The sequence below is a fragment of the Drosophila albomicans genome, chromosome 3 (genome assembly GCF_009650485.2).
Source record: "Drosophila albomicans strain 15112-1751.03 chromosome 3, ASM965048v2, whole genome shotgun sequence".
NCBI classification, from domain to species: Eukaryota; Metazoa; Arthropoda; class Insecta; order Diptera; family Drosophilidae; genus Drosophila; species Drosophila albomicans.
The window spans coordinates 21488617-21503203 of record NC_047629.2 but is presented as its reverse complement, the minus strand read 5'-3'; the positions used below and the strand labels follow the sequence as shown (position 1 = coordinate 21503203).

Sequence of the window (14587 nt, the reverse complement as noted above, 5' to 3'; positions counted from 1 at the left end):
AACTGTAAAATCATATTATTGTATAACTTTTGAAAATTGTATGTGTATATTATTAAACAATTTATTTTTTCGCAAAAAAAAAACACAACAACAAAAAGATGCTGAACTTGAAAAAAGAGGCAACCACAAGGCTGTCCCTAAGCTGAATTTCAGATTTGTCAAATTACGCCAACTCATGGTCCATGTGAAAGATTGCGCAATATCTTTTTGTATCCCTCTCTCGCTCTTGCTCTCTCGCCCTCTTCATCCCAGCATCGAATTGAAAGCAAAATTCACAGCTCAAGCCGCGGCACTCGAGAACCGTTTGAGGCGAAGGTAACTAGGCCAACATAAAAAATACGAAAATACGAAAGATACAGTTCGAGTTGCTGAGATACAGCTAGCTTATAGAGGAGATACATGGACAGACAATCGACAGACACCCCCATGTGAAAGCAACAATTTGAAGTTTGATTATCGATATTCGCAAATGCGCATTTGTGAGCTTAATAATAATTTGTGAAGTGACACACGATCAATGCAAAATGTTGACGCGTGACGCATGCGAAGCCAACTTCCAGTCCAAGTCCCAATCGGAAGATGGCGATGGAGACGGGGGAGAGACGAGGGAAGTTTCAGACTCTCTCGTAATTGTTCATAAAGCGGCCGTTAGCATTGTTGGTATTTACTTGCGGCTGTTGCTGTTGCTGTGTGTGTTTTTAAAGCTGCAGCTGAAGTACTTATACTGCGGTACTCGTATCTTAATCGTTGCCCATGCGTGTGCGATTTTTTTGCGGTTCCAAGGTATTCGCGTGTTTCCATGCCTCGCGCTTTATTAAAATATTTCAATATACTTTTTTTGTGTGTTTTTTTGTTGCTTCGTGCACGCATTGCGCCGCCCACTCCAATAAAGCCACAAAGAGTTGGACCCCCAGCAGCAACAATAAAAGCAAAAATTAATAAAAAACTAAAAACCCGTTTTCTGGCCAAACTAATTGTCGCACATTTCTCAGCGCGTGGGCAAAGGAGCTGTGTGCTCTCAACTCAACTCTCGACCGCCTCCAAAGGCGACTCCTATCTCCCCAGTTACAGCATTAGCTTTCGGGTAATTTACTACGAATGTATCTATAAGCTAAGCTGTAGCTGATGCTGTGCGTGCTGCTTGCATAACTGTAATATGGCTTAATCTTTAGACCACATGCAATTTGGAGGAGCTTGACGTGGTCGTGCTTTCGCTTGCAGCAGGCACGAGTGCAAGCATCGATTTATGCGCTAATTGATGATCTGCGATATCTATATAACTTCCGGCTAAAGTGCTGCGTACTGCACATGCACATTTTAAGTATAGACACTAAAATTAGCCACCGCCAGCTTAATGAATGCTAATTACGCGGAGGAACCCACAACATGCAGTCCAATAAAATGGAAAGCAGGCACACACAAAAGCTGAATGAGCAACCGGTTCACGTGCTGCTCAGAACAACATCAGATCAGAGATCAAACAAGATGAGCTTTTTTTTTGTGTTTTTGGCCGGTTCGCGAGTTCATGCCCAAATATATTGAGCCAGGGCATTTCAGGCCTTATTTATAAACATTGTAAATTATTCGAGATTGCTGCGGGTGGACGGGGGAACTAACACATAAATTTCAGTTGATAACTCTCGCAACTCTTCTCATCTGTCGATGACATAACCCGATCTGATCCGATGCGATCCGTGACTCGGACTGTGCATTGAACTGTGCGAGTCAGCACCAAATTGAGCTGTTCAGCAGCAGCAATAGCTCCACTCATCTGGCTCCGCAAGCCACTTGTGGCGAATCTTGGCGTTGACCTTGACATGTGAAGCGCTTTTGGCACACTGCGTTATCCTTGGGCGAGCTAAAAATGTCTCAAAGTGGCGACGCGACGATCGACGAGCGAATCTCGCGATTCGCACACAGATTCAATAAAACTCGTCGCGGCGTTGCGTAGAACGTGCCGTGTGGCAAGTGTTGCAAGTGCTACCTTGACCGTCATTCAACAAGTCTATGCTAAAAGGCCTTTCGGCGAAATCACAGCCATACACACACAGACTGACAGGCAATGAGAAATTTGTCTGCGTCCACATGGCGTATGCGTTATGTTCACTTCCGGCACTTCAGCAATAAGGTTGCGCCTTTTGTTGTGGCTTGTCATGTGCGCGAGGGTTTTGTTTTCATTGATCTTCAAGTACAATATAGTTAAGAACAATCTAAATAAACAATATGCAATATTAATACATTGTACAACTTGTACACAATCAAAGTGCGTAAGAAATTTCCGCTACAACATCATTAACATGCACATTATGTCGGTTTTATTTAATCAAAATGCTCAATTCGGAGGCTAAACTACACACATTTAATACGTAGTATATTTTCGTGTGTTTTGCAGCAGCAATATGTACGTAGACGATACTACGTATATATTTCAATCTCAATTGCATAAACAATTTTAGTCAGTCTGACCTCAGCACGTTCTTTTGTTGCCAACAAAAATAAATCATGAATAATAGTACTTACATTTGTTAAATCAATCAACATTGTTGTCACTCAACTAACGAAACCAACTTATAGAATTTCACAAGTTGTTAAACTTCAAGCAGCATAATGATGAGCACACATTTATTTAAAATGTTTGAGTAAATACTTTAGTTTTATTACAATTTTCGACTATAGCATATTTTAAAATATAAATAAAATAAACAATTTTATCGTAATATCACATTTTTAATAATTGTCAAGTAAATTTCACTTTTTAACTCCAAAGTACAAAACTACAATTTCAAACTGCAGCCCGAAAGCGTGCTATAATTTTGTGCGTGCTACAAAACAAAAAAGTTTATTAGTCGGCCTAGAAGTATGCTACGGTTTTTGCGTAGAAACATATTTCGTAAGTATACTTTTGAATTCTAAAATAGAAAACACCGAAGATTGCCAAATATGATGTCAAACCTTACAATAATTTTCATTTGTTTAAAATGTTTCAGTTTCAAGTACTTAGCTTGTTTGTGAAGACTTCTTATTTATGTGTCAGTATATGAAATCCAATTTACTTGCGCTGATACTCTGAATTACAGTTAAGGTAGAGACTGCAAGTCATACACAAAATAAGTAATTGTATTTTTTAAGTAGTCTTTTCCCGAAACTCGAACTAGCGAACAAACTCACAAAACCATGTAAAGCCGCTGATGAAGCTTAAGTTAGGCTTATTTGCATAGCATAATTATCAATTATCTTCATAGCAATGAAAAATTAAATACAATTTTCCCTAGAGAGCAGTTAAATTTGGATGATATTAACCCACAATTAAATAAATTATAGAAAATTGACAACAACCTTCTGCGTATGAAGCATCGAAATTGATAGTTCTTTTTATCATTTTCCAACATCAAGTACTGAAATAATCGTACTACATTTGTATTGTCCTTCCCAAATTGTTTTCAATTACAACAAGAACAATCCGATATTACGTCTGCATCCCTAATATTATTTCATAAACTGACACACAATAAATGATCATAACTGGCAAACCTAGAATCCCCAAAAATTCCTTGGCTAGCAGGATGTGACTGGCGCGACACTCTGACGACAATTTGGTATGCAATTGCCTCCGTCTTGCCACGACTCCTGGCCCCAATTCCCAGACGCATTCGCAGTCACCTACACATGCCACACTAGACATTTTTATATGCTAGCTGGCGCCTAAAGGCGTTCACTAATTGCGCCTAAACGGCGACAATGGGCGGCAACAACAACAAACATAAGCAATAATAAAACAGGAAATTGCTTCATGGGAATGAGGAAATATCTTTTTTGGATTAGAACGAAAGGCAACAGTTTGCTTTGTAGTTGATGCTACATGCAGTTAGTTGCCACATCGTTGCTAATAATAAAAGCTAATTAAGCGTTACACTGACAACACCTGTAAGTTATCTATGTATAGCAAGAAGACAACATGCCTCCTAAATACAACACTTTCAACAATAAATTGCCACTAAATGTCACTAATAAGTGTCTCTTCCAAGTGCCTTGTTGCCTGTGCAAGAGAATGACGGAGCTAACAAGTGAGTGAGATAGACTGAGATTTTCCAGGCAGTTCTAATTAATTTATGATTTTCCTCACCGCATTAATCTCACTCAAATGTTGGCGGCATCACTCGAGGAGCAGCATGTGGGGCGCCTAAGCAGCGCACGCTCCCAAATGAGTTGTTCTTCATGTTTGCCTAAAAAATGTCATGCAGATGTGGCAAGGGGCACAAAGATATTGCTGTTGCGCTTGTTGTTGCTGTTGCGGTCTTAGGGCAGCTCATGTTTACTAAGACATTTATCATAATTTCTAAGGCGACATCAAATGATGTCTCTGCTAGCATACACTAAGCTACATAGATTTGGTATTTGATTTGGAGCAAGCGTGTGGCGTCTACAAAATGTGCAGCGTGCAACAAGTGCAACGCGAACAACAGTCGACAGGCTGCTGTCTGGTTAAGTGGCATTTGCCAAAACACTTTCTTGGAAATTAATTAAAACATATGCTCATCACTTCGAGCCATAAATCAGACCTCGGCGACAATTATCAGTTTCAATTTGTGCGTAAAACTGTTTGATATCACACAAAAACCAACAGCAGTGGCAACATCCCAGCCCAATTAGCAGCGGGCAACACTAGATGTATCCCAGACAGCAGCAAGAAAAGTAGCAACAGCAGCAGCGACGGCAGCAACATCGTTTGGGGATTGCCCTAACCCTTGGTTAGCGGGCAATTTGCCGCCACTTGAGAGGAATGGTAAGTGGAAATGGGGTGGCATTGGTTGCAGCTCATTAAAATGCCGCCGCAATTGTAGCAAGAGTCAAAGAAATTAAGCAAAATGCTGCTCAATGTTAAAATCTTCATCGATGCGTTGAGGTGGCAACACAACCAAGCAACAAACAACAGAAAAACAACTCAACTGAAATCGACTCGTACCGTGTCTGGCCAGGCTTTTCCAACAAGGGGCGTGCAGACATTTTTCCCTGCCAGCTACCTCACTCCCAACCACCCTCCCTCTCTCCCACTGGCCTACGCTCCAGTTTGTGAGTTGTCAACTGTCGTCCACTGAGTAATTACACTAAATTAATTGCCCTGGCGCTGTCACTTGTGCATTGTCTGCTAATTTTTTCCAATTGCGCTGCATGCTGCTACTACTTGCAACACACTTTAATTGCCGCCATCAGCACGTGATTACCCAAATTGATTGTATTGCTGCCCCAGCTTGTGGTGGGATTTGATTGAGTTTTTTTTTTTTTTTTTGCTTGCTATAAAAAGAAAACCACAAGAACACACTTGGTAATCGGACGTTGTTTCCTGAGTTCCTTTTTCTCCAGTTGGCCATAAAAAACGTTGATTTAAAGTGCATGTTTTGTAAATATCTAATTTGATAATTGGTTGTAATTTATGAGTTTTGTTCGCATGTACAAACCACACATAAATGACGCCTTTTACGCGTTTCTCAGAACTCTCCCCAAATGCGTGCACATTAACTCAATACTCATACTCATCTGCAGTTCTCTCTCTCTTTCTTGTTTTTTTTTTAATTATTATTTATATCTGTCATCTTATAAGGCGTGCAGATATACTCGAGTATAAAAAATATGAAACATCCCACGTCTTGAGGGAGTTTTCATGAATGAAATTAAATGCAGACGCTGTTTCTTAATGAGGAAACAGCTCGACCAAAATGAGGTAAGTTTTGTTGACGCATAGCGGCAAAGAAGATGTCATCTGAGATGGAAGAAAAGTTGTTAAAAAGTAAGTACATTTATGGAAGTTTTTTCATTTTAACATAAAGACTACGGATAGTGATGTGGAAAATATTTTTATTAAAACCAAAGCGAAAAAAGATTTTAAATATGAGCGATGAAATTCTCTTGAAAAAAAATATTGTCATGAAAATGTAAATTTTTTTGACAATTTTAGTTTTGATTGCCTCGAAATAATTGTTTCTAATTATTTCAACATGATTCTGAGATATTAATAAAATGTGAAATTTCAACATTCTAGAAAAATTAAAGTTAAATTTTCTGAAATTAAGTTTATATAATTTTCATTCAGCATATCTAAAAAAAAATTTCCGAAGAGCACAGTATCTTATCGAAAATAATAGGTCTCTTTGGCATCCACACACCCATATCAAACATTCTTAGAACTCTATTAAAAGCACTTACGGAATGTCTTAGTTTCAGTTGTCATTCAAGCGGAGATTGAGCGGAATTTCCCTTGGCCTGGTTATCTCATGTTGCAGCCCTATTAGTTGTTTAACACAAATTAGCGTCAACGACAAACAAACAACCTAAGAAATTAATCATGCTAAAATTTCCGAAAAAGAGTTCAATGCACGCCCTGGCAACAAGCAACGGGCAGAGAGAGAGAGAGAGAGAGAAAGGGATCTGCTTCACCTTTGACGTAATCGGAAACCCAAATATCACAAGCAATGGCGTGGGAGTGTCTACGCCTGTGAATGTATCTGAGAGTGCGCCTGAATGTAGCTGGGACAGATGTTTGGGAACGCTGCGGTTCCAACTAGACACCGACACCCGCTAACTTGAATGCATCATTAGTCGACATACAAAAAAAGGGACAAAAAACCCAGAAAAAACTGCGAGTGATACACGCGACTTCGGACTCTGGGAGTCAGAGCTGAAAACGAAGTCGGGACTGTGATTTATGTTGCGTGCGCCTGACAAACACTTGAGAAGTGATGATTTATAATGAAGATGCATGCATTCGTATTAATTAAATTCTGACACGGTTGCGCTCCATTTAACGTTAAATGGCACTGGAGGAGGACGACCGCAAACTCCATGTCCCAACTAATAATGTGGGTATCAAGTTGCTTCAGCTAAGCTCAAGCTTCGCTTCAACTCCGATTCCTACGCAGCTAAGCTAAGTTTCTGTGTCTTTTTTGGCCAAATTGGTAATTTGATTTGGAATGCCAGTGCCAAGTTATCATGCCGTGCTCTGGCAGCGGAATTTAAAATATGGCAAGCAATAGTCGAATATTCATTAAGCGCAATTATGAAAATTAAGTTGTCATTTTGATTTGAATGTCGCGGCATGCGGCATGTGGCATGCGGCTCATAAGCATACGCGTATACTCATTAAATTAAATCAAACTGACAGCATCGCCTGGCTAAATAGATGGGCTTGCCCCTGCTCCTCTGCCCCAATCCCTTCCCATCTTGCAGCCTGCTCCCCCTTTCCACCTTCCCATCAGCCGCTCGATTCCATAGTTGAAGAGCAGCGCCGACGACTAATTAACGTGCTTTCACATATTTTGCTCAAATTGTGCATAAATAATGAAGACATTATTGCTGCCTGCAAACAGCACCCTGTTTGGGTTGTGGAGTTGGCCAACCGCCAATTGAAAACTATCCTCGGTAAAGACAATTTCCCTTCTCTCTCACTCTATTTCTTTCGAGAAGTCCCATCCTCTCTCTCATTCGTTTTATTGCCATCCCTTTCAACTGAATTATGTGTTAATAATTTGGAATTAATGAACGTTTTACATGTTCTACGAAGTCTGCGAATTCAACCAAACCAAAATGTCTCTGAGTTTTCATTACACGAAAAGTGCGGCTGCCAAATGGCAGGTAATAAAATCGGACACTATGATAGATACTATACATAAATGCTATAAAACTACATAAGAAATTTGAAATATAATTACAATGAATTCGTATAATTTTAGAAAATGAATAAAGTTTTTTATATAAAACTAACAGTTTATGTTAATAATTTATAAAATAAAATGTATTTGAAAAATTATTATATGGATTGGTATTTACAAAAATCATAAAATAATGTATAAAAATGTTGAATTAAAAAAAATATATTTACATTTAAGAAATGTTTTATTATATTACAATAATAATATTAGGAATAAATTTCTTCTTCTTCAACACTATTAATAAACGTTTTTATAGATTTTTTTGTACATACATATATACTATATATATTTCTATAAAGTATTTGAATTTTTATTTTGAAATAAGTATTGAATTTTATAGTTCAAAAAATATTCTAATAAAGGAAAAAATACCTAGACTACCAATTATATCGAGTCATCTTCAATCAGCAATATGAAGAAGTATTTCGTCTATATTAAACGATAAAAATTCAACCCAATCCTCATTAGCATAAGTACATTCATCTTTTAAATAAATGTTCATGTGGATCACAACCCCAATACGCCCCCAGATGATAAATCGCCAATTATATGTCCGGATCTTCGGGTGAAATATGTTGGCCAACATATTATTAAATATATTTAGCAAAAGCCATCGAAATATTAAATACCGCTACTTGTAAACAATTAGCAAAAAATTATGACTTTTAATCACACCGATCATACAAAGAACAACAACAACATATACCACAACACATCCGTAGTCCCGCCCATCCTATAGAGGAGAGGCTGCGACAATTTCACACATGTTTTAAAAATAAACACATGTCTGATATTCGGAAAGACGGAACGTCTAGCTGCTGGCCTGCCATTTCTTTCCAATGCACGGTCAGAGTTCTTAGCGATGGAAAGAGTCCGCTATATGCCCAGGCCACGCCCACACACAAGATCTGAGATCTTCTTCAATACGCAGGATCTACTGTCGCGTATTCCAATTCAAATTAGTTTTTCGAAAACAGCCGCCGCGGATTGTTGTGTTTTTTGGGTTCCGGCTCTGATCCAATACGACAAATCTTTTCGATTCGAAGCGAGTGAAAATGAATACTCAATCTGTGGTGCGTCGTCATCCGCACAGTTTCTCAATCGAGCAAATTCTGGCCAAACCGGAGACACATTCTCCCAGTAATTATGTTGATCCGACTGCCAGTTTCCAAGTGATCAATGATAATCAAACTCAGTTGATTCATAATGAAAGTGTGCGTGAAAGTTGTGATGATTCGCGTGTGTCCAGTCCTGCAACATCGAGTTGCCTTGAGGATGGCCTGGAGGATGGCAAAAGTGATATTGAACTCGCGTCGGATGATGGAAGTGGTATGTACGCAGACTTTATAACGCTCTATATATTTTTGGGGAAAATATATTTATCAAAAATGAATGTAACCTCTTGATAAAGAGAAATATTTGTTAAAAAGAAATCTTATTAAATGATAGGGATTTAGATACTTAAGAACTTCTTCTATTCTATCTATCATTATGGCAACCCCTAGCAGGAGCTTGTTGAATAACTACTATATTTCAATTCGGAAACATTATTTAATAATTTTTAAGGACAGAGCGTATTTCTTTAGCTAAAACTGCCAATAATCTAAGAATGTGATTTATTACAAATAAATAGATAATATTTTATCTGTTTCTTAAGTAAAATTCAAATTGAAAACCGTCGGTCAATCTGAATATTTTTTGCAAATGACAATTCCCGCAAACAGCTTTCATTTGAAGGCCATTAAAAAGTTGAAAAGCAGATCAATTTTTAAACATTCATAATGAGATGTTGTTAGAGAATATTTATCAAAATATTTGTAGCATGTACTCGTAGATAATAAAAAACAAAGAACATTCACTAATATGCAATGGATGAGTGATCTCGTCTGTCATTTGCACCGATCCACAAAACAAATAATCAGAAATTAGCCCGAGGGGCGTCAGAAAATGCGCTGCTTGCTAATGATGCAAACGTCAAAAAGTAGAAAAGGAAAGAAAACTAAGGCAGGCAACAATGAATTGGCGACAGGGTTTGGGTATGGGATGGGCGAGCTGCTAATCTTGTATTTTGGGGGAAAATTTATATGACAATTTGTTTTCGGTCAGCAAGGGAAATGTGGTGCAAAATGGCCAATTAGATGCATTGACCACATCACGCTGAAACAATGCCAATTAAAATCGAGCGTATAAAATGCAAATGCGTTCGACGTGGGCCAAAAACTACTTGATACAGGGTGTCACGCTAGTGGCGACAGTGATTGGACCTTTTGCCAATTAGATCGGCAATTGGCAAATTCGAATTAGTTGAAAAATGTTTGGCATCGACGGCGACAATGGCTGCAGTCGGTACCAATTGATGTCTAAATTTGATTCACATACCACATCGCATGCCTTTCCTTTCCTCTCTGCCATTGCAGCGAACGACGATCGCAAGAAGCGACCTCGCACCGCCTTCTCGGCTGCCCAGATCAAGGCGCTGGAAACGGAATTCGAACGGGGAAAATATCTATCGGTGGCCAAACGAACGGCGCTGGCCAAACAGCTCCAACTCACCGAGACACAGGTAAGAAAGAGAGTTCGCTTTCAAGCTAAAATCATCTTTAATAACATTGCTCTTTTAGATAAAGATCTGGTTCCAGAATCGCCGCACAAAGTGGAAACGCAAATACACCTCGGATGTGGAGACACTTGCCTCGCACTATTATTCCCAACTGGGCATGGGAGGACTAGCGCGTCCCATGGTTGTTGGAGATCGTCTCTGGCTGTTTAGTCAAACTCCAGCTGGACCCACGCCCATACAGTCCATCATGCTGAACGGCAGTGGAACTGCGCCGCCTATGCGACCTTATGGACCGCCGCCAAATGGTGCGCCAATGCCACCGCTGCACGGTGCCAGCGTAATTGAGAGTGCCAGAAATGCCATATTGGCACGTGGACAGCCGCTCAACTTTGCGCTGCCCTTTGGACTACCGAAGCCAGTGGCCGCAACGCCACCTAGCACAGCAGCAGTCGCATCGCCAACTGGCTATGTGCCACACTGTAAACCCTACGCTGGCAGCTTTGTTGACTATGCACCGCCGCATCCGGCCAGCGAGGCATATCTGCAGCTGAAGTATGCCACGATGCCGCCGGAAACGGAAGTGGCCACCAGCAATGGTTTGGCCGAGCTGGAGCGTGTCTTTGGCGATGCCAATGCGAACTTTCTGCTGCAAAAGGGCACGCCAGTTGCCAACAGCAACACATCCTGTGGCTATGGACACGAAGGATTGCAGCAAGCGCAACGCAGTCGACGTGCCACACAATCGGAGTCCGAATGCAGCGACATTGATTGCGAGCTGCTCGACGAGGATGAGGATGCTGTGGAGTAATAATTAAACACTAATTAGATACACCGTAGTTAAAGATATCTTTAAAGTTTATGTTTATAATGCACACACAAAAAATATGCTCATATAAATAAATGGTCATACAGGAGAAATGTGTATGTTGTCCATAGGTTGTTAATAGCTATCACTATCTGACAGTGGCACACTTTTTTGGATTGCATATATGGAGTGGGAGCCACTGAGTCTGTATCAGGATGGGGATCAGGTTGTGGTCGTTGTCTGAGTGGTCAAGTGTTGTCTGTCCTCCAAATTGCTTAAAAGTTAACTATTGCTATATACTATTATTATATGTTATGTTATATGTTACATATTGTGGGTCGGTTATTGGCTCTCTCTCTCTCTCTTCTCTCCTCCTATCGTTTCAAATTACAATTAGATAAATCAAAATCACAAAGACTTATTATAACTTCGAGCTCGATCTGGAGTAAACTTAAATGCTAAATGCCAACAACTAATTGTCCCTCTGTACAGTAAAGTAAATTAACGAGAATCAGAAGTATTTTAACAAAAACGAACGTTTGCAACAAAGCCAGCAACAACTGTGCCTATTTACACACATTCTCTAATACTCTTCAACTTGTTTCTAGATTCATACTATTGCTTGTTATTCGTGGGAAGGAGGGATGACTATAAGGTAGCAATTGAAGCTGTCCCGTTGCACAGGTATAATATACAAACTAAACAGCTATAGTCTCTTTCGTTATATGTTTCTTACAATAGCTCAAACACTGGATGCAGAAACGGAAATAGATAGTTACGGAGTTATTTTACAATTAATTGTAGGCTACGGAATAAACAAATAATGTTCTATGCCTATTTTTTGGTATTGCAAACAGTTTAAAACTAATTGTTTTGATTAGTTTCATAGTGCATTGAGCTGAGCTTAATTTCTAAACGAACGCAACGCGAGATTAGTGCTGTTAGCTCCATGATAGGTCGTAGCCCTTCCAGTTGGCATTCGGTGCCAAATGCACGCGACGTTTGTTATAATAAAATGAGACAATGCCATGGTATGCGGTGCGTGGCACGCCACTCTGTAAAATAGATAAGAGCAGAACAAAACGTCAGAACTGAATGTCGTGTTGGCAATAATATCTTTGTGATACGCACCTTAAAGTCATCCATGAGACCAAGCATTCTAGTTATTCGCTTGTACTGATCACGATTGTTGTACTGTATGCGCACTGGTCCGTCCAGGGCAATGAGATTCCGACGCAGCTCATCAAAGGTCACAAGCGGAAGCACGTAAACTTGCTTTAAAAACGCTTTATCGTAATTGTCCTAAATGCAACGTAGATAAGGTAAATTGAACATTAGTACACATAATAATGCGGGACACGCGAGCACTTTGTACCTTTAGTAAATAACTCATATTGATTTTGCTGAACTGCACAAAGTCTTCGCTGAGTTTAATGTGTTTCAGATACTTATCGAAAAATAATCCACTGTAAATCACAAAAAAGGAAAATTATATTAAAGCATAGTTCCTGATAATTGTTGTTCCATTTAAACACTTACTTGGACACGCCAATTTTGCCAAAGGTTCGAGTACGTGAGATTTCAGGTCGAATGCACACGCGATCCTTGCGCTGTTCCGGATGTCGTATCCAATCATCCCAGAACCTGATAAGGTTGTAAATATTAAAAGAACTCTTGATTGCATTTAAATACACTTACGATTTGGGCCACTTCACAGACAGCTCCTGCCATAGCTCTTTCGTTAGCATCCAGCCCAGGCCAGGGAAGAAATCGGTGCGATATAGAAGATCTGGTCTAGTCGTATCCACCACATTCGCCTTGCCATTGTCATTCCAAGCGGAAACACACCACAAACTTGGATCCTGTTTGAGCAGCTTGTGTGTTGCTAGGAAGTACTCAAAGAAATCGGGTGCCACATTTAAATCATCCTCCACGATGACCACAAAATCGAAGCCAATCTGAAACGTGGTGTTTAACGCCCAGCCATAGTGTCGTGATATTTTGTAGTAGCCCTTGAACTTCTTCTCCTTGGGCAGCACAACAATATCACTCAGATCGGGTTGCTCAATGAGTGTTAGCTGTTTACCAAACGTTTGAATAGCCTCCTTGGTTAGCACGTCTCCGCAATCCTACAAACAATAAAAGGATTAATTAAAAACTATAGATGGTAAAGTATTGACCGTTCTCACCTGGGATACAATGATAGGAAACTGTTCGACGCTGGGTCGATACTGTACCAGATTGTCCAGACATTTTACCACCGAGACACGATTGCAGGCAAACACCAGAATGGGAATAACAGGCTCACCATTCGCCAGATGCGTTTGTGTTGGTATCTGAGATGGAGTTGATTTCGATTCCGCAGTTGCTTTGACACCTGACTCCGGTGCTGGTATCTCATTAGATATCTCAGCTGCCACGATGCTTATTCTGGGCGTTGTTGTTGTTGTTCCCGGCTGCTCGTTGCTCGAGTATTTGTATTTCAAGAACTCTATCAGATTGCGTGTCAGTTGCAAGCCTTTGGATTGCTCTGCCAACGCTTCCGGCACTAAACGCTTCAACTGCTGCTGCTGTTTCCTGCTCAGCTGAGCGTTGCTGGTTCGCAGTAGCACATAATAGGTGATAAATGTCCACATGATGAAGAAGCCTATCACCATCACCTGCACCTTACGTGAACGCATCTTGACTATTTTCCTGGCTGTGGCTGTGTCTATAGCTGAATTTGTGGGCGGTGGGTCGTCGTATTAGCGAGGAAAGGGGGGCGTACTTCTCTCTGCACTCTGCTTTAATGTGACATCTGCTTGACGTGGCCGCTGCGTCGTTTGAGTGTGAATGTTAATTTGCGGAATTTGTTGACGCGCCTGGTGCGCTCATTTAATGCAAGCTGTTTCAATCGGTGGGTATGGAAGCTTTGTTTTGTTTGTTTATCTATCAGTTTACGATTTCGTTGTTGTTGTTTATATTGTTGTTGTGGACACCACCAGCAGCCCTTGCAGCGGCTCACTTTTGCACACTTAATATTGCTGTCGCACCACATTAGCATCGACTCCAAACGTAGTGAAAAGGGAGAGCGCTAGTGTTGCTGCTGCTGGTGCTGCTTCTGCTGCTGATGGTTGGCTGCTACATCTATCAATGGACTGCGCGTTACGCACCAGCGCTTGATATAACTTCCTATTTGCGTTGATGTGGAAAACGGTGCGTCAGCTTGGCAACAAATAACTTTAAAACGCGTTATTCCAACCGAAAACGCACACGTTGCTCTTTCTTGCTATTTGTAACACCGTGTTTGTTTGTGTGAACTGAATATGGTATTTTACAATAGTTTGATGACTGGTCTCACAGTAGTAGTAGTCAGCTGATCCATATGTTCAGCTTTACAACACTGAAACTATTGATGCTGCGCAAAATGACAGCCAGTGGAGTTTTCTGCAATCCGGCAAACTGGTCACATTTTTCATTGTGCAGCACTGACTCAGCGCGCTCAATTTAAATTGCAATGCGCAGTAGACATGTTGAATA

At 40.3% G+C, this 14587-nt stretch overlaps 2 protein-coding genes across 3 annotated transcripts; one reads left to right on the top strand and one right to left on the bottom strand.

Moving 5' to 3' along the window:
• The first annotated feature begins 8690 nt into the window (after positions 1-8690).
• Positions 8691-11071, top strand: LOC117569706 (homeobox protein ceh-30). 2 transcript variants are annotated; one of them, XM_034250969.2, is made up of 3 exons: positions 8691-9032; positions 10121-10266; positions 10325-11071. In XM_034250969.2, exons 1-3 carry the CDS (start codon positions 8759-8761, stop codon positions 11069-11071), a joined length of 1167 nt encoding a protein of 388 aa, XP_034106860.1. In that variant the 5' UTR covers positions 8691-8758. The 2 variants fall into 2 exon arrangements, with proteins under 2 accessions (XP_034106860.1, XP_051860376.1); XM_052004416.1 differs by lacking the exon at positions 8691-9032 and adding an exon at positions 9956-10045.
• A 29-nt stretch (positions 11072-11100) lies between these two features.
• LOC117569704 (alpha-1,3-mannosyl-glycoprotein 2-beta-N-acetylglucosaminyltransferase) lies at positions 11101-14375 on the bottom strand. The gene is made up of 6 exons (XM_034250968.2): positions 13258-14375; positions 12767-13197; positions 12608-12712; positions 12444-12534; positions 12200-12370; positions 11101-12123 (listed from the first exon to the last, which is right to left on the bottom strand). Exons 1-6 carry the CDS (start codon positions 13747-13749, stop codon positions 12010-12012), a joined length of 1404 nt encoding a protein of 467 aa, XP_034106859.1. The 5' UTR covers positions 13750-14375; the 3' UTR covers positions 11101-12009.
• Positions 14376-14587: the final 212 nt, after the last annotated feature.

Coding starts and splice junctions, on each gene's coding strand:
- LOC117569706 (XM_034250969.2), top strand. CDS start 8,759: ATGAATACTCAATCTGTGGTGCGTCGTCATCCGCACAGTTTCTCAATC. Junction 9,033..10,120: donor CGCGTCGGATGATGGAAGTG/GTATGTACGCAG, acceptor CTGCCATTGCAG/CGAACGACGATCGCAAGAAG. Junction 10,267..10,324: donor TCCAACTCACCGAGACACAG/GTAAGAAAGAGA, acceptor TTGCTCTTTTAG/ATAAAGATCTGGTTCCAGAA.
- LOC117569704 (XM_034250968.2), bottom strand. CDS start 13,749: ATGCGTTCACGTAAGGTGCAGGTGATGGTGATAGGCTTCTTCATCATG. Junction 13,198..13,257: donor TTCCTATCATTGTATCCCAG/GTGAGAACGGTC, acceptor TATTGTTTGTAG/GATTGCGGAGACGTGCTAAC. Junction 12,535..12,607: donor GGCAAAATTGGCGTGTCCAA/GTAAGTGTTTAA, acceptor TGTGATTTACAG/TGGATTATTTTTCGATAAGT.